This window comes from Leptonychotes weddellii, chromosome 12, assembly GCF_054177405.1.
Source record: "Leptonychotes weddellii isolate Sample4059 chromosome 12, ASM5417740v2, whole genome shotgun sequence".
Classification (NCBI taxonomy): Eukaryota; Metazoa; Chordata; class Mammalia; order Carnivora; family Phocidae; genus Leptonychotes; species Leptonychotes weddellii.
In genome coordinates this window covers 77443957-77469929 of record NC_138380.1, presented here as the reverse complement: position 1 = coordinate 77469929, position 25973 = coordinate 77443957, and the positions used below count along the sequence as shown (strand labels likewise).

Here is a 25973-nt window from a genome sequence, read left to right as displayed (position 1 = left end):
CACAAGGTAAAACTGGCTTCAGAGATATCTGGAACCAGAAACTCAAATGCCCACAGAACTCTCTCTGTTTTCAGGTCAGCTGTCATTTATGAGAATGGTACTGGGGCCACAGAGCTTTCTGAGCAGCCCCGTAGAAAAATCTGGGGAAGGTTTCGGATTGGCCAGTCAGTTTCCCGGGGAATGGCGTACTCTGAGTGGCATAGCCAGAGAGGTGGGATACAGGGTTTGGCAGCCCCCACCAGCAGGGACAGTGACCCAAAAGAACAGCTCTGCACATCCACCACCTTTTGCAAACCACCTTAAACCTAAAATGTGCTTCTATCCTGTCCCTCTTCTATCACAGAATTCAGGATGCTCTTCAATACTGCTGCCCTAATTGTACAACTTACTTTCCTTTTTGAAATGTCAGACCTCTGCTCCAAACAGAAATCTCTCCTCCACATCCCAGGTTTTGCCAATTTCCCTGTCTTTGCTTAATCTCCACTGCCTACCATGATGCCTTCCACCATCTCTGTTATCCCTATAAACTTTGTAGCATCTGGCTCAAATCCTGCTGCTCTGTGGAGCTTTGTGGGACTATGGCAAGCTACACTGATCTCTCCGTTCTTTGAATTCCTCCCTCATTGGTGTTCTGTACATACATAGATCATATTTTTATTTTTATTCTCATAGGACCCAGCAAGATGCTGAGTCCTACTGACTGAGCTGAACTCTAGATAAGATGTTCAGCTCAGAAAAGCATGCCCTGTGGTAGGCATTTACAAATCAGTAAGTACCTTTGAGATGGACTAGATTGGAGAATTGATAGATGATCGTATGACCAAATGGGACTCGACAAGGAGTAGAATTTGGTCTGCGGCCCTAATTGTCATATTGTCACTACACATACTTATGAGCTCTCCTTTCAAGTTTGTGGTATTGTGCCTGGTGTGATTGGCACCCAATAATTATAACTGAAGAAAGGAATGAATGAACAAATGAAAGAAAATTGGAAGACGAGGTTCTAAATAAATGGTTATTTTTAAATAAATATAGTAGGATTATTTTTCTAGTAGCATTTTGATTAAAGAAGATTTTAATAGGCATAAGGGTAAAGTTTTATGAAATGTTTTAGAGGTTGTGTTATAAAGTCTCTAGATTCTGAAAGCGTTACTTTTAAATGTGTTTTATTTCATCGAAACCCTTAGAGCAGTGAGCCATTTTGACCTAGAATGTGGGGGGGAAATAGGAGAGTATTTTTCACATTCCAAGAGCGAGGAGATCTGTAACCTATGACTCCAACACACACGCGTGTACACGTTACACATGTAAATATATCTAAACATACACACATAAATACATTGATCATAGTAGAATAGAGAAACTGCAAAGCATGTGTTACATCAAATTCTAAATTCTGACAAAAAGTTTGCCATGAGCCATTTCCTTTTTCTTTTTTATCTCCCTTTAAAACAGTGTTCAGCATTTCAGGTCACTGAACAAAAGAAAATGATTTGTGCTATTCTCTGGGGAAAAAACATCTTCAGTGCCAAACTAAGCATTTGTATGATATTTTCCACCACTTACAAAAATCCCACAAAACACCTTTAAAACCTTTGTCGACCAACACCATAGTCTCCTGGAAAAACAACACCGCTCTGTGATTTTCACAATAGACTAATCATTCCAACCAGCTAATTGTGATAATTGGATTTTTATAATTCTCCTCACCCTACATCTTGATCCTTCTGGCTCATTTCCACGTGCCAAATTTTTCATAGAAGTTTGCTGGATTGGAATTAACTAGCAAGGTTCTGTAGGTTTTCTTCTGAAAATCATTCTTCCTGTAATGATCCTGCGGCATGAAAATTCTAGGCCAGATTATAATAACCTCTGAGGTTCAAGTCAACAAAAAGAAAAGTTAAAAGTGCATATAACACGTTGAAAATGCATATTACCTCTAAGCTTTTCTCAAATACTTACTTCAAATTGAGAGTTCCAAAGAATAAGTTCCTATTTCAGGATTAACTTCAGTTCTCATTTCGCTGGTACCCTTGTTTATTTTGGAATCTCTTAATTGGCTTTAGATTTATCAGTAACAGTGTACTGTTTTAATTATCCCCAAGTATTTCCCCTGTGACTTCTAATAACTGAAACCCTTTCTTAATTAACTTAGTGGATTAAAGGAGGGTTTAAATTATAAGTGTGAGGGGTGTTTTTCTCTATACTATGTATCCTATCTCAATTTTTCTTCCTGACTTTTAATTGAACTCCTTGGGAGCTCTCCAAGACCAGTTCGGTGCAGTCTGTGGATTAGCTTTGGCAGTATCTGTTTGGGTGGAAGAATCTCATGAGCAAACCTTTTTTCCGTCCCATTAGCATGAACCCATTTACTTACAACAGGACTGATGACAAACCTTGTTAATTTGAACCTAGTACTTCACAACAGGACTGTGACATGTAGGGGACACACAGAGCAAAGGAAGCAAGTTGCTGGATTTGAGGAAATTTTTCACATTTTTAAAACACAAAGACCATTTCACAGTCACAAAAACTTACCGAAATGATCCCTCCCAACCTCTGTGTTTCCAAGAAGGAGACCGAGACAGAGAGACTAGGAGCCTCAGAGACTTGAGTACTCTTTCTTTTTGTCAGGAAGTTTCTATTTTGCCAGTTTCACTCTAATTCCCAAGGAGGAGGGGGGTCAGGGCATATCTCTGGAGAGGATGTTTCCTCAGTAAGGCATGCCATATGCTCAGCAAATTACATGCAACGTGTATTTCATCTAATTGTCACAGCACCCTGTGAGGAAGGTATTATTACCCATATTGTACCTTTGAGGAAAATAAAAGCTCAGAAAGGTCACACAGCTAGTGAACAGCATGAATAATGGGCTAAAATTCCAACCCAACTCTAACTGATTTCAAAGTACATGGTCTTTCTTCTCCATAACTCTGCCTGGAGGAGATTTACAAAGCAAATAGAGGAAGTGTTTTAATTAAAATTAATTTTGCCTTATTTTTAAAGACTTTTGAATACTCTTTCTATGATTAGCAGTTCCCAGGGGTCTCATAACCAAGTCTGGGAGTCAATGATGCAGAGACTAATCAAACGTAGTCAGGAACAGTTACCGTAACCTGAGCAAAGAATTAAATGGCATGACTTGCGCCTCTCAACGTTAAATGGGGACAAAATCATCTCCCTGTGGTGCTAGGATGTTTGTATGATCTTGAAACTGAAACAGCAAAGTGCCAGTGAGCTCCCAGATGATTGAATCTATGATTCTTCCGTCTTTTGGAAAGGCTGGGAAAAGACAGCTGGTGAGCTGGGATCTGGATACTTCTTGGGTGGACTTTGTCCAGTTCTACATCCAGATTGGTGGAGAGAGCGCTGCGTGCAACAAGCCGGACAGCAGAGAGGAGGGCGTCCTCCTCCAGTACAGCAACAATGGGGGCATCCAGTGGCACCTGCTGGCAGAGATGTACTTCTCAGACTTCAGCAAACCCAGGTAACCGCCCCGGATGGCCTCCCACTGGTTTCCAGGAGTGGTAAAGAGTACATTTTTGTGCACTGTTTCCAAAATATCACTAACTCTTACAAAAGTAGACACTACATCAAAAACTAATGATGTACTATATATGTTGGCTAACTGAACATAATAAAAAAATGAAAATTAAAAAATAAAGTAAAAAATAAAAGTAATAAGTAGACAAACTCATAAGTATCTGAGTTAAATGATAGCTCAGCATATAAAAATTTCGTTTCATTTGTTTCTGGACAAAGAGTACTTGTTTTCATGGCTGAATTTTAAAAAGCTTAAGAAAAATTGTGACTAGAGGAAAAGTAAGACAATTGACCAGTTTTCCTACAGAAAACTCACTTTTCCCATTTGCACGTTCTTTAAATACACACACACCATATATTTTATATATGTATATGTATAAAGTTATTTATATATAATAAAATTAGTATTAAACATGTATAAAATATAAATTTATATAATATATGAAAATATAAATTTATATAAATTTGTATAAAATAAAATTATTTTTATGTGGAGAGAGTATAAACACACATTTATATATTAACATATAAATATGTTCATTGGTTAGATTTAACAGCAAGATGGATTTTATTAAAAGTTTTCATATAGCAGAGCTAACCCTAGACAAAGTATCTGTGGGGCTCAGGTTTTTCTAAAATTTTTTACTGGCCCATCCCTGTCTTTATTTTCATGGATGAAGAATACACGTAATAAATAAAAACCATGACAGGTAAGGAGTTTGGGAAAATGACTCATGTTTAATACTAATACTTATACCAGGCAATCAGTGTATTTAGTTATTTTACAATTATGTAGCATTTTGAAATTCTACATTTATACTTTATATTTTATATGTCATTAAAGTTTATTCAAGGATATCACTTTTAGAGTATTCCATTTTATAATCTCAGGATTTGCACTTTAACATAAAGACAGAATCTTTCTTTATATGTTGACCATCAACCGTGTCAAGTTTTAACATCTTGTTTTGCATTTTACAATTGAACCTCGTTTTATTGGAGAAAAATATTATTGAAGACTCTATAGGTCCAATTCTCACAAATTAAATATATTTGAACATACTGTAAACATACAGCTATTTTGTAGCTTGAAGGTTCCTAAGTTTGTTGTTTTAAAACATTGAGTCATTTAAAGGTGACATAACTTTCCATAATATAACATAAGTAAACATGCAGACAGACCAACCAAAAGCTTTTCTTCTAAGGGACACAGAGAGAGGCAGAAACCAGAGGGGAGTAACTGGGGAAAACGAGAGACACAACCTCCAGGGAGAATGTCAGCAAGTGTGTGGGAGACCGAACGTGGTGACATTTCCCCCAGTACAGGACAAAGGGAATTGATAATGGTGCCAAATGAGTTTAAACAGCAATTTAAAATAATTCAGATTATTTTTTCCGAACATTATCATTGGCAATCTGGAAATTATTCAACATTCAGTAAAGTGACTAGATTACTGTATAGACAAACAGAAATTCAATAGCTTTTTCAAATTTCAGAAATATTCAGCTTTTATTTATGGGAATTTTTCTTTAGGGCCAGAATATTTCACCACATTCTCAAAGAGTTCTATGATACTAAAATGGTGGGGAAATTTTGAGTTGGGAGATATCAGAAAAAGACCCCATTCATGGTGGCCAATACATAAATATAAGGAATAACTTTAACCAATAGTACTGAGCATCTCTGTAAAGAAGAACTACGAAACTTCAGGGGCGCCTGGGTGGCTCAGTCGGTTAAGCAACTGCCTTCGGCTCAGGTCATGATCCTGGAGTCCCGGGATCGAGTCCCGCATCGGGCTCCCTGCTCGGCAGGGAGTCTGCTTCTCCCTCTGACCCTCCTCCCTCTCATGCTCTCTGTCTCTCGTTCTCTCTGTCTCAAATAAATAAATAAAATCTTTAAAAAAAAAAAAAGAACTACGAAACTTCAAAACTTCCTGCAGAGATATAAAAGAAACCAAATAAATGGAAAATAATACAACATCTCTGGGTAGGAAAACTAAATATTGTGATATGAAGATAATCTCTTAATTTATATCTCATGCAATTCCAATGAAAATCTTAGTGATATGTTTTGGGGAACTTTAGAAATATAAACTGGCAAAAAAGCTTAAACTTTTGGGAAAAAAATAGAGGAATGCCCTACATGATTTTAAAACATACACTGTATAACCTTTAAATAATTTAAATGGTGCATGGATAGAACAAACAATGAAGGCAAATGGATCACCTAGAAATTGACTCACATATATGTAAAAATATGTATATTAAAACAAGGTGCATGAACTATCAATGAAAAATGGTTATTCAATCAAGTGGTGTTAGAAAAAAATGGGTAGGCTCTTGGGGAAAATTATCTATTTAGATCATTACCTGACCCCATCAAAAACTGTTAAAGACTGGTTAAAGATTTAAACATTTAAGTGAGTATCTGATCTTAGAAAGAGATTTAAACTTCCTAAACACAAATTCAATGGAAGAATTAACAGAGAAAAGGACTACTCACATAGAAATATACTACTTGCAGACATAAAACTACATACACATGTAACACATCTCTGTCAAAGAAAACAGAAAACAGTGAAAGAAAAAAAAACTGAGAAAATATTTTCCACCAATATGAGAAACAGAGGGCTGATGTTCCTGTGAAGAGCTTAAAAAAATGGGTAAAAGAAGTGAGTCGATGTTACAAAAGAGGTTTAATTAAGTCTAGAGGTTTAATAAAATATGAATAATAGCCAACCTCTGTTGCAATAAAAAGATATCATTTTTCAACAGTCTGGTGGTCATTTTTTAATAATAACACCAGTGCTGTCTCCACACGGGAGCAGCAAGACAGGTGCTCTTGTGTCTTTCTGCAAACCGTAGGACTGTTCCAGGAGGAAATTTGGAAAAAGCAAGAGCCTTAAACATGACTAGTTCATTCAGCCTGATAATTCCATTGCTAGGAATCTTCCCTAAAGAAATAAACTGAGTATCAGGTAAAGGGCTAGTATCCAAAATCTATAAAGAACTTACCAAACTCAACACCCAAAGAACAAAGAATCCAATCAAGAAATGGGCAGAAGACATGAACAGACATTTCTGCAAAGAAGACATCCAAATGGCCAACAGACACATGAAAAAGTGCTCAACATCGCTCGGCATCAGGGAAATCCAAATCAAAACCTCAATGAGAGACCACCTCACACCAGTCAGAATGGCTAAAATTAACAAGTCAGGAAACGACAGGTGTTGGCGAGGGTGCGGAGAAAGGGGAACCCTCCTACACTGTTGGTGGGAATGCAAGCTGGTGCAGCCACTCTGGAAAACAGTATGGAGGTTCCTCAAAAAGTTGAAAATAGAGCTACCGTACAACCCAGCAATTGCACTACTGGGTATTTACCCCAAAGATACAAATGTAGTGATCCGAAGGGGCACATGCACCCCAATGTTTGTAGCAGCAATGTCCACAATAGCCAACTTATGGACAGAGCTAAGATGTCCATTGACAGATGAATGGATAAAGAAGATGTGGTATGTGTCTCTGTATGTACACACACACACAATGGAATATTATGCAGCCGTCCAAAAAAAAACCGAAATCTTGCCATTTGCAACAACGTGGATAGAACTAGAGGGTATTATGCTAAGTGAAATAAGTCAATCAGAGAGAGATAATTATCATAAGATCTCACTGATATGTGGAATTTGAGAAACAAGACAGAGGATCATAGGGGAAGGGAAGGAAAAATGAAACAAGACGAAACCAGAAAGGGAGACAAACCATAAGAGACTCTTAATCTGAGGAAACAAACTGAGGGTTGCTGGAGTGGTGGGGGGTGGGAGGGATGGGTGGCTGGGTGATGGACATTGGGGAGGGTATGTGCTATGGTGAGTACTGTGAATTGTGTAAGACTGATGAATCACAGACCTGTACCCCTGAAACAAATAATATATGTTAATAAATAAATACATAAATACATAAATAAATTATATTATGTAGTACACAAAAAAAGAAAGAAAGAAAGAAACTGGGAGGGGCAACTGGGTGGCTTTGTCGTTAAGCATCTGCCTTCGGCTCAGGTCATGATCCCAGGGTCCTGGGATCAAGCCCCGCATCGGGCTCCCTGCTCAGCAGGAAGCCCGCTTCTCCCTCTCCCACGCCTCCTGCTTGTGTTCCCTCTCTCGCTGTCTCTCTCTGTCAAATAAATAAATAAAATCTTAAAAAAAAAAGAGAAAGAAACTGAGGTGTAGGTAAAGCTTTATGCATAAAGATTTTCATTACAGAATTATTTATAACAGGAGAAAGTAAAACAATAGTATGTGTCGTGAAAATATATAGACAGTAAAATGATCTTAAGAAATAATTAGGGATGCCTGGGTGGCTCAGTTAAGCATCTGCCTTTGGCTCAGGCCATGATCCCAGGGTCCTGGGATCGAGTCCCACATTGGGCTCCCTGCTCAGCGGAGAGTCTGCTTCTCCCTCTCCCTCTACTGCTCCCCCTGCTTGTGCTCTCTCTCTCTTTCTCTCTTTCTGACAAATAAGTAAATAAAATCTTAAAAAGAAAGAATTATACTGACATGAGAATGTACTTATTATATAATACGAAATTTTAAACTGAAATAAAAACTGTATTTTACATACATCTCACCTATGTAAAAGATTACATGCTTTTATGATATACATCAAGGTGTTAACAGAGGTTAACCCCATGCAGAAGATTATGGGTGATCTTCTGTTTCATTTTTAATTCCTATTAACGCACAATAAGAACTGCTTTGGAAAAAAAATTAATGCTATTTTAATGTAATAACATACAAAGGAACAGTTTTTTCGAAGTTTTTCTTAAAAATATGATACCATTGTCATGGTAATCAAACGACTGTTCAGTAAATCAAACTTAGTAGAAATATCTGCCTCCAAAAAGTACAATTCCAAATGAAATAAACATGACCAGGACTAAAGGCACTTAAGATCTTAAACCTCTTGATCTCTCTAAACTTGGAAACTTTTGGGGGCGCCTGGGTGGCTCAGATGCTTAAGCGTCTGCCTTTGGCTCAGGTCATGATCTTAGGGTCCTGGGATCGAGCCCCGCGTCGAGCTCCCTGCTCAGCTGGGAGTCTGCTTCTCTCTCTCCCCACTCCTGCTCGTGCGCTCTCTGTCTCTCTCTCTCAAGTAAATAAAAGCTTAAGAAAAAATAAACTTAGAAACTTTTAAAAAATATCAGGAGACCAAAACAAAACTGAACTTTCTCTTGTTGCTATTCTTGTTATTTTAACAGCTGCTAAGAACACGGCTTTTCCTTTCCAGCCATAAATGATTTCCTTTTATGCAGATTTGTCTACCTGGAGCTCCCAGCTGCTGCTAAGACCCCTTGCACCAGGTTTCGCTGGTGGCAGCCTGTGTTCTCGGGGGAGGGCTACGACCAGTGGGCCGTCGATGACATCATCATCCTGTCAGAGAAGCAAAAGCAGGTCATCCCGATTGTGAACCCAACTTTACCTCAGGTATCTTTCTTATGTCTGAGCTCCAGGAAGACAAGATTGTAAGAGTAGATGGGATTAAAGAACTTCTCACTTCCCCCCAAAATTTAGTGCTTGACCCTTGAATGTAAGTTTTATAAGTAATGTAAGTTTTCAGTGTTTGTACTTACTTTTCTGATTTGCACTTAATCGTTCTGTTATCTCTCTATGCTACCAGTTCACAGATTATTTAGATAGATAGATGATAGATGATAGATAGATAGATAGATAGATAGATAGATAGATAGATAGATATAAAAAGACTAGGAAGTCTGGCCAAGGCATCAAGTACGATTATTACTGTGTTTATAAAATTAGATACATAGTGGCAAAATATTTTCTGTTGTTAAATCATCAGGAAAAAAAAGTTTGTGGCAGTAAAAAAAAATAATAATTTAGAGATTCTGCTGTATTTTCCTAGAAGTACAAATGGCACATAGCCCTGCATATCATGAACTGAAAATTCCTTTCTTGTTTTCAAAGCTATCCAATTGCCTTTCTGTGTTATCTGCATTGTTTCTATTAGAACTTTTACGAGAAGCCGGCTTTTGATTACCCGATGAATCAAATGAGTGTGTGGTTGATGTTGGCTAATGAAGGGATGGTTAAAAATGAAACTTTCTGCTCTGCAACACCATCAGCCATGGTATTTGGAAAATCAGACGGGGATCGATTTGCAGTAACTCGAGATTTGACTTTGAAACCTGGATATGTGCTACAGTTCAAGGTATTTATGCACAGATCTCCTCCCAGGGCAGGTCAAAGAATAGAACATCTTCCAGACCCATAGGTGAAATCGAAAGGACACAAATTTTTCAAACTCTCTTAAGGAAGGGACTCACCTGAAAGAGGCTCGATGATCTTAGAATGGCACACCTGTCCAGTTAGCTCTGCCCACAAGGACAAAAGCTGGTCAGTTTGAAAACTGACTTCTAGATTTTCAGTCTGATTGTGACTTAATGAATCCCGTGCTTCTGAATGTTAAGAGAGAAGCTCTCTTTTTCAGTTTATGAGTGCTTTTTGGACTTATGAGTTACTTTGTGGTTTTACTATAGTACTTTCAAACAGTTGCCCTTCCTTTGATTTAGTAAAGTTGTACCTTAATTATCACTGTTCTCTTAAAAGCTTGCTGTTTTTCAGCACTGTGATAACATGTCAATGTGTATAGCAAGTACTTACTTTGACAAGCTCTTTTTTCAGAAGCCTAATCAAGATTTCATTTTGTTTATAATAAAATCCCATTGGTGAATTCTGGGGTTGAAAGTAATGCAGTTTTAATGAGCTAGCACAACTACGTGGTCCTTATATAATGGCAGGATAGAGATGGTAAATAATTTACAGATGGAATTATTAAAGAGATCAGATGTTTATAGGCAGCTCTTCAAATATAATTTCCACAGGTCCGTAAACAAGGAATGTTAGTCATAAATAAAATGATCAGTGAAATGTTATCCTTCTCTGTTTAGAGTTTGACGCTAAACTACCATGAAAAAACCATTAATAGCAGTATATGACTCAGTATTAATTTGTTGGTACTGCCTTAAAATGGTAACAGAATAACAGCAATAGCAAATACGTTGGCTGGAATACTATGCTGTTTCTCACCTGACACCTTTTTGATTTAATTAGTCACAAAATCATGGTAGTGTAGGTGTTAAAATCTGCAAGATGATATTCTGATGTTTAAAAAATCTAAATCAAGCAAACATTATTAAATGTTCCAAGTACTTAACCAGTAAGAACGCACAATGCGTTGAGAATCTCAATTCTCAAATCACATCAGCAGAAAACTTTTGATTGTGACCATTAGTTGATAGTAGATATGTGTTATGGGTCACTTGGGAATTGATGATTAATGTATATTTGGAATCTGTGACAAGAACTTGGTGTCATTTGTACACAGTGCTGGTACGTTTTTTTGAAACTGCGTGCCATTTGTCAAACACTAGTTGCTAGGAATATAGACATGAAAAATATGGCCCTAGCCCTCAAGGAGCTCAGAAACTAGCAAGTGAGCCAGAAAAGAGAACAGTCATTATCACAGGAGTGTTGTAGTAGAAATAGGCTCTGGATGCTATGAGAGTACCTGGCATAGGGCCTGGCAGGTGCTCCAAAAACAACTGTTAGTTGGATGGTTGGATGGATGGATGGATGGGTGGATGGATGGATGGATGGAAGGAAGGAAGGAAGGATAAATTGAAGTGGAAAGTCTCCAGAAATACAGATTTAGCCAGATGAACAATGGAGGGGGGAACAATTCCAGTTAGAGGGAACAGAATGTGCAAATATATGAAAATACATGAAAGTGCAAATGAGAATAGACAATTTGGAAACTTTCAGGAGCTTAGAGTATGTGCCATAGAGGTAAGAGAGAAAGTTGATCCTAATTGGTTTTATATGATACACTAAGCCACTTGGACAGTAACCCAAGAGCAATGAGTCATGGAAGATTTTTAATCCATTAAGTGCAAGAATCAGACCTGTTTTAGAGAGATCATTCTGGCAGCAGTATGGGTGTTGACTTAACAAGAGGAGAAACTGTAATCAACAAGTACATTTATTCATTTATTCAACAAATATTTATAAAGCCTTTACTATGCACCAGGCTCTGTTGTAGGCTATGGAAATAAATAGGAATAGCAAGTGTGATGCAGGGTAGTTATTATTTTATAAAGGGTTGTCAGGTTCCCTCACTAATAAAATGACTTTTAAGCTGAGACCTATAAAAATTAAGAGAGTGAGTCATGTAGCTGTCTGGGAAAGCACATTCCAGGCACAGGGCACAAAAAGTACAAAGGCTTTGAATCCAGAGTGTGCTTGGAAAAGTTCAGGAAATCACAAGGACGCTATTGCGATTAGAGCACAAAGAGACAGAACGGAGAGACAGGTAGCAGAAAGGAGAGAAGTGCTCTGATTGTGGAATATACTCTGAGCAAAGAAAGGATGCTAGAGCAGTCATCAAAGGAAGAAATGAGGAGGCCAGATTAAGGCATTTTGTGGGATTATAAAAATAAGGAGATGGATCTCAGAGATGTTAAAGGGGCATAGTCAACAGGTTCTGATGACCTGTTGGATGATAGAATGGAGTTGAGAATGACTCCATTCTGGCTCCAGTCACTGAAACTGGACATACAGTCAGAGGAGGATTTGTGTGAGGGTGGCGGATGATGAGAGCAGACTTGGACCTGTGGAACGAGGGGTGCCTGGGGACTGCTGAAGGGGAAATGGCAGAAATCAGTTCTGGACATTTCCAGAGAGCTGGAGAGGGGCCCGGTCTGGGAGTTACAGATACAGAAGGGATTTAAAATGATGATTGTGAATGAGATTTGGGAGCATGTATAGACTAAAAAGATAAGAAAGCCGAGAATTGAATACTAGAAAACACTGACAGTTAAGAGGCAGGCTAAATGGTCAATTAAAAAAGGCACAGACTTGTCGAGAACTGAGGGTTCTCGAGACTTGCCTATTTTAGAAACAACGGCAGTCAGAAGAGGTCTATGATGAAAAGCTAACTGTGTGTGGCTATTGTAATTACTGTCACCGTACACCAACCGAAAGCTATGCTTACTTATGCGTAATAAAAGGAATTTGTCAGGGCACCTGGGTGGCTCAGACGTTAAGCGTCTGCCTTCGGTTCAGATCGTGATCCCAGAGTCCTGGGATCGAGCCCCGCATTGGGCTCCCTGCTCGGTGGGGAGCCTGCTTCTCCCTCTCCCACTCCCCCTGCTTGTGTTCCCCCTCTTGCTATGCATCTCTCTGTCAAATAAATAAAATCTTTAAAAAATTTTAAAAAATAAAAGGATTTGTGTTAGAAGAGTTTAATCATGCATCAGAAATTGTCGAGTCTTTGCTTATTATTGTTGACATTGAACTATATATACTTGGATAAATGTATCACAATAAAATTTCTACAAGCCCAATTATAAATCCTTCTGAGAGATGCTTTCTAGCTGTGAGTATGGGAATAAGGAAAATACAGAATCTTCTTTTGAAAGACTGGATCAAGCTACCAGTAGTCACAAGGATGAACTGGTTGACCTCTTGAGCTCTGGGCCAATATTATTTGCCTACGGCCCTACCTTTCCTTCATTCTTTATTCTGTGGTCATGATCATGTTCCTCTGAGTGCTTAACTTCAGTGTTTCTTTTCTATAAAATTTGACTGTTCTTATCTATAGTCTTATACAATAAAATTCTGTGGTGGCTCCCACCAACAAATGAAATAAGATATGAATAGGTCATCCATATAAGATAGCATATAATTAAATAAATATAAGGAAAAGAGCTTGACATTTATAATTACCAAAAAATGTAAACTAAAACAGTAATAAAATCATTTATACATTTACAAATTTAGAAAGAAACTGTTTTAAACTTGAATAATATTCAAAGCTGTGGTAAAACTGATTCATTTGAATCCAATTGATTAAAAATGAACACATATAAATAAAAAGTTTTAAGTGTTTCTGTGTTTTGACTTAGTAATACTACTACTAGAAATTTATCTGGTGATAAGAGATCAATTGAAGAAAAAAATATACATTCTTTGCAATGCCACATATAATAATAAAATAATAGGTTAAATAGAAAGTAGAAGGAAAGTTCTAGAAGTGTGATAACTTCAACTATATGACCAAAATATACACTTCTTTCTAAAATTTAGAGGAGAAAACAGAAAAAATAAAAACACTTGTGCTAGGCCATTGGGATTTAAGTTGTTTTTCTTTTTTTTTTTTCCCAAATTTTTTTCATGTTGTTAATTCTATGATGACATTCCACTACATGGGTACCCAGAACAATAATTGTTTTATTTCTAGATTATTTTGTTTATTTGATGCAGTGGCAAAGACTTAGCTCTTTGATCTAAGTTGGCAATGATTTCTTACTGAGTTTTGGCAAGAAAATAAAGATGCTTATTCCATGGAAAACAGGGAGGGTAGCCCTCTCTTCAGGTAACCTTCTTGTTCTGAAGAGGATAGCTCTTCATCTTCTGCTTCCCTCTGTTTATATGCCTGGAATGAGAGAAGAAAGCCATTTCTTGGCTTCTTGGATTTTTATCCCTGGCTCCAACATCACAGATACCTTGCTTCCCATTTCCCTCCTATAATCCCAAGAAATCCACAAAATGGTGACTGGCCCAGCTTTTCTTAAAAAGCACCTGTTGTTCACCTAAAGATTTCTAGAACCTGTGGAAGGGTCTTTGTTGGAATTGAGCTGAAAGTCTTATTGTTGTCAATATAAGGCAGACTCGGTAGCAAGAACCCTGGCTGCTGTAGGACCTAATGCGTTAAGTGATAACTTGGAACCAAAACCTTGGATAATCCCATCTTTCCTTTTGACAGCTAAACATAGGGTGTGCCAATCAGTTCAGCAGTGCTGCCCCAGTTCTTCTTCAGTACTCTCATGATGCGGGTATGTCCTGGTTTCTCGTGAAAGAAGGCTGTTACCCAGCTTCTGCAGGCAAAGGATGTGAAGGCAACTCCAGGGAACTAAGTGAGCCCACCATGTATCACACGGGGGACTTTGAGGAATGGACAAGAATCACCATTGTCATTCCAAGGTCTCTTGCATCCAGGTAAAGTGACTGTTCTTATTACGTGCCATAGGCGTTATTTCTTGGGAGCATATATTTATCTCAGGATCATCATTACGGTGACCTACAAGAATTCATATAGTCTAGTTATATGTAGTCACAAAATGACTCTTGAGGAGAAGAGCCCTGGGGCAGAATTCCCAAAGTAGGAGTGTGTACATAGGCGCACATGCATATACACCCCTGCGTGCTTGGCAAACAGACTTACTCATTTATTCATCCACTAAACAAGTATTTATTGAGCACCGTTCTGGGCACTGGGAGTACGGCAGTGAACAAAAGATGTTAAAGGCTAAGAGTCACAAGTCATTATTATATCTGACTTTCACTTTATAGAGATTTTGGATAATTTAATGCCTCCCTGTGTGGACAATTTGAAATATCTTGTAATATAAAAGATCCCTTTAAATGACTATTAAAATAATAGAAAGATTAAAAATCATTTGACAGAGAAATGAGATAAATGGATAAAAGAAACTTAAAGTGAATTAGTTTCATTAATAAGGAAATAAATTTAACTCTGTTTTCTAGCAGCCTAGGACAAAGGGAGAAAATGCAGGGTCATTTAGTTCTCATGTTTGGGTAAAAAGAAAAAAATGCATTCTGATTTTTAAGAAAAAGATACAATTTTTTTCCTTGCTCAGTATTCTAGAATAAATGTATAGCATGCATAGATATCCTTATGCCAGGTAAGGTGATAACACAGAGATCAGTAGGTTTAACTCTATCATTTTATGAAAGATAAAGAAACATTCTTCAAGTGGACACTTCTTAATTGAGTCCCAGATTGTAGCATTAAATTGTGACTAAGTCAAGGCATTTCTGCAAAGCCTAGATGATATAAATCTACTCGTACAGCTTTCTGGTCGTGATTTAACATACACTTGGAATATTCATAGTGCCATTCAGCCGTATTTCCAGCTTGCTTCCTTCCTAGAATATAGTAGGATTTATATTTTCCTCACACATTTTAAAGTTTGACATGGCCTAATAAAATGTGAATGGAAATGAAATGTGTGATTTTTAAGAGCCCGTGTGCATCTTCCATGTTCTCTGCTTTTGAAAGCATGTTTGGAGACGTAGTTTACATCAGTCTGGGTCCCTGACTGTCTACAACAAGCAGACTTCCTTGCCCACCTACACTGGACATACTTCCATAAGCAAGAATTAAAACTTTTGTTGAGTTAGGCCACTGAGATTGGGGATTGTTTGTCACTGAGGAGTAACTGATCTCATTCTGACTAATACAGTGGTAAAAGCTTAGCAATCTAGAGGAGTGGTTTATTCATAAAGTTCTTGGAGACCATTCTGGATGTGACATCTTTCGCCGAATTGATCACTGAACTTACTGTGCATCATCTAGCTAGATAAGCTGGTTATGTTCTCTGCCTCCCTCATTACTTAGGAGTGCATCTCTCAAAAATTACACCCCACACTTTGGTATACAGACTTCCCAGATAGGGAGAGAACTTGTTTATCCAAGGCTATATAAGTTTCTGGGTTAATCTACTAAACTTTGAAGCATAGTCTTTAAATACCAATTATTCCAAGAAAGAGTTTGTCAGTCAGTGGATCTAAGTCCACCTGTAAGTAATTTTTTGTCTTTATATGCCAGTGTTCTTTGTAGTATCTTAAAGAGAGACTCAGATGATTTGATGTATGGTGGCAAAGTTGATGGGTTGGCCTTCTTTGGTGAAATTTAAGAATTTGACTTGCACTGTGCTTTAGGTAGAACAGGCCCAGCTGCTGTAACAGAGAAACAAATACAAATGTTTAACAAGGCTTAAACAAGATAGAAATTCTTTCTCCTATCACAGCCCAGAGGTGAGCAGTTCAGAGTTAACAGGGTGGTTCTGCCGTGCTGAGCACAACACTTTCATCTCTGGATCCAAGGCAGCCATTCCAGATCTTATCATCTCTTAACCAGTAGAAGGAAAAAGTAATCAGGGATGCATAGATGCATTTCTTTTTTTATTTTTAAGATTTTATTTATTTGTTTATTTTAGAGAGAGAGAGCACTCAAGCAGGGGGAGGAACAGAGGGAGAGGGAGAGAGAGAATCCCAAACAGACTCCCCGCTGAGTGCTGAGCCTGACTCGGGGCTACATGTCACGACCCTGAGATCACGACCCTGAGATCATGACCTGAGGCGAAACCAAGAGTTGGATGCTTAACCGACTGCGCCACCCAGGCGCCCAGATACATTACTTTTTAAAAAATCATCCTTACTCCTTGTTTATATCACTGAGTACAGGCTAGGATAATATTTGTACAGTTATCTATTGCTATGCAACCTGTCTCTCCAAAACTTGTCTCTCCAAACAAAAGCAACAATGATTGACTTTCTCGTGGTTTTGTGGATTATCTGGGTAGTCCTGCTGCTGCTGTCCGGGCTCCATCATGTAAGTGCATTTAATTGGTGGGTCGGTTAGTGTTTGGGCTCAGCAGGACCTTTCTCTCTGTGTTGTCTTCAGCCTAGTATTTTTCACAGTTGGTGGTTCTAGAGTTCCAAGAGAACAGAAGTAAAAGCTGCAAGACTTTATCTTATTTGCCACATCCTCCTGGTCAAAGCAACTCACAAGGCCAGTCTAGATTCAAAATATGGGAAAACAGACTCCCTTTTTGGATAGGAAGTGCAGAAAAGACAGACTACAGAGGAACATGTACACAAGGAGGTGTGATTCATTGGGGGGCTATCTGTGATAATTTGTCCTAGCTCCCGCAAGTCACGTCTCTCCCACAGCCAGATGCATCCACTCTCCTCTCTAGACCTCCCATCACAGCATCAGGCACCAAGTCACTGATCTCATGATCTCTGTTAGGTCAGGGTATGGCCGTGGCTCCCTGGATATGGCTTCCCTTGATCTAGAGGCCTATGAACTAAACAGGCAATTATCCATACCCAATATACAGTGGTGAGACACTGACAGGATAAGTACAATAGATACTTCTACTCAAAAAAGGGGGTAGGGAATGGGAAGCACATGGCAGCCACTGGCCAAAAGGAATTCTAAAAGCCAGCAAGATACTTATTATACTCCCTCCTCCATGAGCAATGTCCAGGACAAGAAGGTTGCCTTGATTAAATTCTGCTCTTTAGGAGTGGTTCCCTAATCTATTGTTCTTCTCAGTTATTAGCTCTGCTCTGTAGGGTTCACCCTCTGAGGCATCTTTCCTTTGCCATGAGAATCTATCTGTGTTTGTATCCTAATAGCCATCTCATCCTGCTTTCTGCCCATCGCAAGCTGGGCACATAGCAGTGCAGCCCTCTAGTCCTCACCGTTACCACTGCCTTCCTCCCCCGGTGCTTTTCTGAAACTTTGACCCAACTACAGCTCTTCCAAATAGATAGTACAGCATGCCATGAAGCTGGGGAGCAGCAGGTGGATTATTTCCTGCAATGACTAGAATATCGGGCAGCTACAAGACATGACTATGAAAGTAGTGGTTAAGCCACATATGAGAACTAAAAGAAGGTTTTCCTTAATATCACAAAGTGAGCCAATATTTTGAAGCTCCCAATGTATCAATATTGTCTTGGACCTCAGTTCTTGGAAGAAGAAATAGTCTTCATTAGAGTCCAGCTTGCTGGCTGATGGCATTCGTGACAAAGAGCTCTCTACTGAAGAGTAGGAAATGTGTTTCCACTTTAAGAGCTGTTGTTGTTTCTTCTGCAATATGTTCAACTCCACTATCTCCAAATGCAGTGTTGGAAAGCTGAGAATCCTAAGTGTGAAAATTGTTAAAATTGGGAGCTATTTTGCCATGAAGCAACATGCTTATAATCGTTACTAGAACATTGCTCTTTCACAAGTAATTCTAAGCCGATTTTCTCAAAGGAACATTTTGTCTTCCTATTCATTCTCTTAGTTCTTACCTACAAAGGAGAGATAACCGTGGCAGTAGATAAATGCTGGTGTATCCCTGACACTCAGCAGCATCCCGACCACACACTATGTCATGCCATGCAGTCTGCTCTAGGTTCCCTATGCAGAATGCAAAATATTGATATCTCCTGGGGCGGGGTGGGGGGACACACAGGAAGGGGGCATGTGCTAGAAACACAGTTGCTTAGTATTCTGCAAAGTGTCTCCTCCACTGCCACCATCACTCGTGCACCTCTGCACGGGACAAGCAGGTGCACAGGAATCTTCTTGGTTGGAGAGGCCGGTGCAACAGCTCTCTCAAATGTGGTGATGGAAGTGGAAGGTATAGAAGAAGCCCATTCTCCTGGTCACTCAGGCATCCTGTGAACAAAAGTAATCGGGAAAGGAGTCAGAGATAGAGTCGAGTCTTCTACTTTTTCCTCATGTGAGAAAGCAAGACCAAGGGGAAGTTTTGTTCAGTGATTTGAATGGTCAAGCCACACGGTGGTTTATTTCTAGTAAAATTATGTAAAATTAAACTCTGTCTCTTTTCCCCAATCATCAACTCCTCCAATCCTTCCTGGACCTTCCTGACTATCAGGTCAAAGATGTTCTTCTAGCATTATGTCCTTCTCAATCACAGTAGTAAGCAGGGTTGCACATTTACATTTCTTCATTCAGGGTTTGACCAATGTGTTTCCTCACTTGACTGTGAGCTACATGATGGCAGGAACCATGTTGGGTTTTGCTTCCCATCATATGCCTAGCCCTAGCACTATGCCTGGCATGCTGGAGGTGCTTGGTAAATGCCGATTGAATGAAGGGATGTTGAATGAAGAATAAGGACCAACAGTAGGTAGATGACCTACAGTGAAGATACCTCCCTTTTTAAAATATGTTTTCCAAAATAAATTCAGTGCTATTAGCAAAAAATCATTCTTCTGCATTCTGCTGTATCTCCCTGAAAAGGCAAAGATAGCACATGCACACGTGTGCACACACACATTAATAGCATTAATAATTTCAAAACTATATCTCTTCCACTTTAAAAAAGATAAACTATATGGAATCTAGACATGCTTATTAGCTTAACTTTGGCCTACTTCCTTTTTTTTTTTTAAAGATTTTATCCATTTATTTGAGAGAGAGAGAATGAGAGACAGAGAGCATGAGAGGGAAGAGGGTCAGAGGGAGAAGCAGACCCCCGCTGAGCAGGGAGCCCGATGTGGGACCCGATCCCGGGACTCCAGGATCATGACCCGAGCCGAAGGCAGTCGCTTAACCAACTGAGCCACCCAGGCGCCCTGGCCTACTTCCTTTTGTTTTTGTTGTTGTTGCTGTTGCTATAGCTTAAAAATTACAAGTTATTTCATGTTTAAGAAGAGTAAATAAAAGTAAGATACACTTGAGGCCTGGTTCTGCACACGAGAATGGATAACAGGCTCATTCTGGTTCCTGCAGCTAGATTCAATTGGAGGTTCATTCTGTAAGTGGACAGCATAATACTTTGCTTGTCTTTGATTAGCCTTCTCCATCGTTCCACCATAGTATTCCTATGTGGAGTATCAGTACCCAGAGAAGAACTAGCCCAAGGATAAAAGTTATCCAGTCTTCAGTTGACAAAGCCATTCCAGTAGTGAGCAGCAAATATCCTAATGTAGAGAGAGTGATGAATTCATGGTGCTGAATCAAGACATTCTCTGCATGCTGAGTATCTTGTAACATTGGTGTTTAAATAAGGAGCATTTGGGATCCCAGGCATAGTGGATTTTTGCTGGTATAAAAAGAGGTTTTCAAGCAAAGATTCAGAAACAGTTTGATGAAAAGCATCCTATTATAAAAATAGCTCTTAGGCAAAGCATTAGAAGACATTTGAAGAAATAGGCAAGATAACTTTTAACCATCAGAAACCACCTGTTTCTGCAGGGAAGAAATAAAGCACCCACCTCACTTTGGCCTACTTCTTCTGATGGTCTCTCCATGACTACAGTTTTTTAGTGAATTTCTTACTAGTTCTTCCTCTTATTCCAGCAACCCCGAGGTTTCTAAAGTATTTGTGCTCAATTCCAAAACTGTGCAAGGGAGAGTAGGAGAGGGCAGCAGTAGGTATCAGGAACCAGACACAACTGGGAAAAATTTAAATGAAGCAAAACTTGCTTATGTCATGAAAAGTGAAAACTTTCTTTCTTTGATTTGCACCTACCAACTAAAAACCACCTAGCAGAGATTAAAAGAAGGAAAAGAGGTACAATCTCTTGCCCTTTTACTTTGAAACATGGGCTCCCAGTTAGGACTCTTAGCTATGATTCATCATGTCCTGGACTCACCCTATTAACCAATAATTTGTCATTTTGTTTTGTTTTGTTTTGTTTCTTTATTTAAAAATGGATTCCTTTGTGCTCAGCTCCTGAGATCTTTCACATTCTCAAATATCTAACAGTGAACTCTGCTTCTTGGGTCTATGGAAGACTTAGACTTGGGGGTGCCTCCTCTGTCTGGCCAGACCAGACCCTGATTCTTTCATTGTTATGAAAATTACAGTGACCCCAAGAAACAGATGGGTCAAAGGGTTTCATTTCCTCTTCTTCCACTATCAAATTACCAAAGCTTCTAGAATTCTACTTAAAGGTGAGATTCTTCAACCTTCTGAATGCTTCTGGGCCTCAACCTGAGCCTCCCTCTTTCATGAAGTAGGGCAGTTGATGGAGATGCCCTCATCTGGCCCATATGGGAGAATTTGGGGTAGAGGAAAGTTGTTCCTATCTGTTTCTTTACTTTCCATGGGGCAGAAGTTGTAGATCCATGTTTCTCTGTATTATAGAAACACAAAAAGAAGAGACAAGAATGACTTCTAATCTAAGAGGACTTGTATCAGAGAATTGGCATGTTTTCCTTTTTTATCAAAAGATACTCCTATCTTTTGGGAGGGGCACAGAGGCCTTAGCATTTTCCTTAAAAGCGGCAGTTGGCAAAAGCTGCTGATCATCAATTCCATTTCCTTCCTTTGAGAGGAAAAACATCTTCACAACCTAAATAAGCTTCCGACCCCAATGGGAGGAATTTTCCCAAGGTGCATGGCACAACCACTGTATTTTTTTTTCTCTTTCTTTCTTTTTGCTTTTATGTTTTTCTAATCTTATTTCAATTGTCTTTTGCCTTAAGAAATAAAACCAGTATATTTTGAATTAGCTTTAAAGGAAATAAAAGATGTGTTCACCTTCCTCTTAACACACTGACGAATGTGTGCTAAGACTTGCATTAATGGGTGATTAGTCTCTGAACACTTAAACCTAGTAAACAGCATTGTGGTCACATTTCGCAGATTTGCCAGGAGTAGGCAACTTAAAATAATGAAGACAATAAATCCAGGTTTATGGTTCTGTGTTGCCAAATAATCAAAGCTATTTGAAGAGCTATCAAGAAATGCGTTCTGACACTGCCATGTTATTTGCACAATAACGGAGAGGAGAAGGAACTGACTTTGTCAATAGTTATGTCTGACAATCTTCATTAATCTTTAAGATTCTTTACCCTTGTTTACGAAGAAACTGGATTCACTCAAAAGTCTATAAATACCGGCAGCGAAATTAATTGGACTCCAGATAACCTAATCCATCTTCCTTCCTTGATGTCGGTAGAACTGAGAAGGAAGAGGTGTTTTCCTGGTGTGACATTATAGAGGGGCACAGGTTTCCATATATTTGAGAAGAAAGAGATGTGCTGAGAGGATTGCAAAGACTGGAGAGCAACTGGAACCAGTGTTAGTCTGGCAGCCTCAAGACTTGTTGTGGGGGAAGAAGCACCAGGCAGCAGCCCAGCCCACTGGGATTCCAAGGTTTTGAAGCACTGGGACCAGGTCCTTCTTTTGTTCATTGGCAGTCACCAGTATTTGTTGGCAGCCCAGCTGGTTGCTAAGAGCTCATAGAATGCGCAGTCTTAGGGATTTGAAGCTGAGAGGTGCAGAGGAAGGCAACAGGTGGGAGGAGTGCTGTCAGTATAAACTTAACTCTTTCCTGCCAGGATCATGTCAGTGGCAGATAGCCGGAGTCCCCTTATGTGTCCTAACAAAAAACGGTCTATCTGATGGTCTCAAAAATTCCTAAGTAGCCTCTTCTGAAAATGCCCATAAAATCAGTGTGATGAAAGGGTGAAATATTAATCACGTGAAAGGAATGCCTTTCTGGTTTTTATTATTAAAAGCTTATTAGATGGGGGGCGCCTGGGTGGCTCAGTCAGTTAAGCGTCTGCCTTCAGCTCAGGTCATGATCCTGGGGTCCTGGGATCCAGCCCCGCGTCGGGCTCCCTGCTTAGCAGGGAGTTTGTTTCTCTCTCTCCCTCCACCCCTCCCCATGCTCATGCTCTCGCTGTCTCTCTCTCTCTCTTTCACTTGCTCTCTCTCTCAAATAAGTAAATAAAATAAAAAATTTTTTAAAAGAAGGTCTATACAGTTTTAAAACTTATGAGATGGAAAATATACAAGTAAAAACCTACAATATGTGTCTGACCATCAAAAATCTTCTGTATCTGATATCCTCCTGGTATTGAAACATTTAGGCTGAAGAGGAAATAAACAACTTTCCAGAAAGCTCTAGAGAGACACTTTATTATGAAGGTTAAGTGTCCAGTCAAGTGGCCATGACTTTCAAATAAACATGAAACCTTTCTTGAATTTTTCTGAACCCTTCTATGTTTCAGGGCTTTTGTACGAAGTATTGGGATAAGAAACACATGTGTTGTTTTTCCCCAACAGTAAAACCAGATTCCGATGGATTCAGGAAAGCAGCTCACAGAAAAACGTGCCTCCCTTTGGTCTGGATGGAGTGTACATATCTGAGCCTTGTCCCAGTTACTGCAGTGGCCACGGGGACTGTGTCTCGGGGGTGTGTTTCTGTGACCTGGGGTACACTGGTAAGGCTGCAGACACGTGTCTGATGGTTTGTTTGCAAAATACTCATCTCTAGCTACTGTCTTTCATGTTACTTCTTCCAAGGAAATAGATTCTGAGGTGATTCTTCTTTAAGTCCTAGTTGTAGGAATTTGCCACCTAGGCACTTGAGGTGCTAAAAGATCTTTTGTAGTTTTGAGCTGCCTAAGGAAAAAAAAAACAAAACAAAACACAGTAACATCAGTTTCACTCCCTAAAGGAGATTTATTTATTAGTAATAGTGATAGTAGTTAACATTGCTTTCGGCTCTACTCTATGCCAAGCACTATATAGTAAGTGCTTTTTATATCATCTCACCGAATTCTAACAAAAACCCTGTGCCATAGGACATAATGTTATTGTCTTGTTCATATTTGAGGAAACTGAGACACAGAGAGACTTAGTAACTCACCCAAGGGCACACAGCTAGGAGTCGCTGAAGCTACACTTCAGACTCTGGCAAGTCAGTCTCTAAAACTCAAACCTAAGCTCTTCCTTGACCACTTGGCTGCAAGGGGCTCTTTGGGCTCTTCACATTGCTTTTTATAAGAAATGTAATTTTGTACATGCAAAGTAAAAGTCAGTGTCTGAAATGATAAACCCAAGACTGCCAAAAGAGAACTTTACAAGAGAAATATTTTCTGACCACAGTTACACTTGGCTATTGTTACAAGCAAAAATAAAAAGGGAGCTGAGATTAAAGAATAAAATTGAAGAAAATGTTATAAGTTTCAAAATCTTTGTTAGGGTCTTTCCTAGAGGCAACTTCAAAAGAAAAACTTCCCAGAGATTCAGTGTTCTGCCCTTCATCTGGAGCGTGACCAAAGACAAACATATGTCGTTGCAGGCCTTCTGTGGAGAGTCCTGCCATTCATGGTTTCAGGGGTGTTTTTTATTTAAATCTGGGATTAGCTCTCCTTATTGATCCTCTGATAGAAGGACAACAAAGGAGCAAATTTTATGGTGGACAAAATCTATTTTTCAGTTTGCCCACATCCTCTTGGTAGCAAGAACCATGGACATGTGTGGTTCCCAGAGTCTCTCTACAAATGAGTAAAAAATGATAGAGGTGGAATCATGTTTTTGATGATGGTGGAAGTGGCCGCATTTCTGACAGACAATTGTGGGATACCGATTTCCATGGGTTTCATGCCCCTAAGCCCTGTGGAAATGCTTCCTTAGCCCATGCTCTCAATGTGCCTTCTAATGTATAATGATTTCAACAAAGCCTCTCTCCCCTATGTATTTCTTTTCTCGGAAGCCGCACAAGGAACCTGTGTATCTAATGTCCCTAATCACAGTGAGATGTTCGATAGGTTTGAGGGGAAGCTCAGCCCTCTGTGGTACAAGATAACCGGGGGCCAGGTTGGAACCGGATGTGGAACGCTGAATGATGGCAAATCTCTCTACTTCAATGGCCCCGGGAAAAGGGAAGCGAGGACCGTCCCTCTGGACACCAGGAATATCAGGTACAGAGTTTATTGGTACACTTCTCTGAGAACATAGTATTTACCATGCTTTGTGGTCTAACCTGAAACTCTCTGTGCTGTTATTGAAGATTTACATAAAAAGGCTTCTCTATATAGATTCTGATATGTAAAAATGAAGCATAACTTTAAGGCCATAATAAAATAGTTTCTGCAAAATTCATACCGCAATTTGTTAATCAGCCTACAGACATCACTAAAGTCTGTGTGTCTAAGGTATGTCAGCTTGGTTTTCTAAAGTTCTGTGTTACTACAGTGTTTGGTATTATGTTTATATATGCCAGGTGAAATGAAGATTTTTTTTCAACTTTAAATTCTGTGTCCGAAAATGATGTGTTCCATTGATTGACATTTATTTGTATTTGCTTATTAAAAACTGCTCCAGAAATTTAAAATACCTACACTGACACCTACTGGTAAAATAAATAACTGCTTAAATGAAATAGCACGCTTAAAATAAAACTACTTTTTGTCTTATTATCAGTAAAATTATTTGAGAATCGGAAGAAAGGAAACTGAAGAACTATTTGGAACTTCTAGACCTTGTCCTCACTAAAATCTGGGGTTCTGTGTCACGTTTTTTCCTGCCTTCGATCTCTTTCCCCTTCCTTCTGAGTTCTCACAGAGGTGCACCTGTCACATAGGCCCCTCTGTTGGTTACTGTGGACTGAGGCCTAATTTACATCACACTGAGTGTCAGCTGTGAAAAATTAAACTGTCTGAGTCTAAATCAGTAATATAGGTAATTATGTGGCCCTAAACTAATGTAGCATTCAGTTTCTTGATGTTAAATATTTCCTCATCCTGAATTTCCAAGAATAGTATTATCTCGATTTAAGGAATGAGCATTTCAGTGATTACACTAAATTACATCAGACATCACATTAAAGTAGAGTTCAACTGTTTCCTTTTGTTTAAGTCATTATTACTGTATAAAATTAATGGTTATTAAGTAACCATTTATAAAATGGTTACACAATTAGCTTGCTATATAATCTATATAGTTTCTACTTTTCATATGCCCTTTGTGTTTAAAAGTAATATTTTGGAATTACAGAAG

At 39.0% G+C, this 25973-nt stretch overlaps 1 protein-coding gene across 1 annotated transcript in view; it reads left to right on the top strand.

Moving 5' to 3' along the window:
* RELN (reelin) overlaps positions 1 to 25973 on the top strand; it is a 288596-nt gene that overhangs the window by 172514 nt on the left and 90109 nt on the right. Inside the window, 6 exon segments of the mRNA XM_081799707.1 lie at positions 3282 to 3487; positions 8859 to 9030; positions 9572 to 9772; positions 14387 to 14619; positions 23253 to 23410; positions 24688 to 24895. Of these exon segments, the coding sequence (XP_081655833.1) occupies positions 3282 to 3487; positions 8859 to 9030; positions 9572 to 9772; positions 14387 to 14619; positions 23253 to 23410; positions 24688 to 24895 (1178 nt within the window).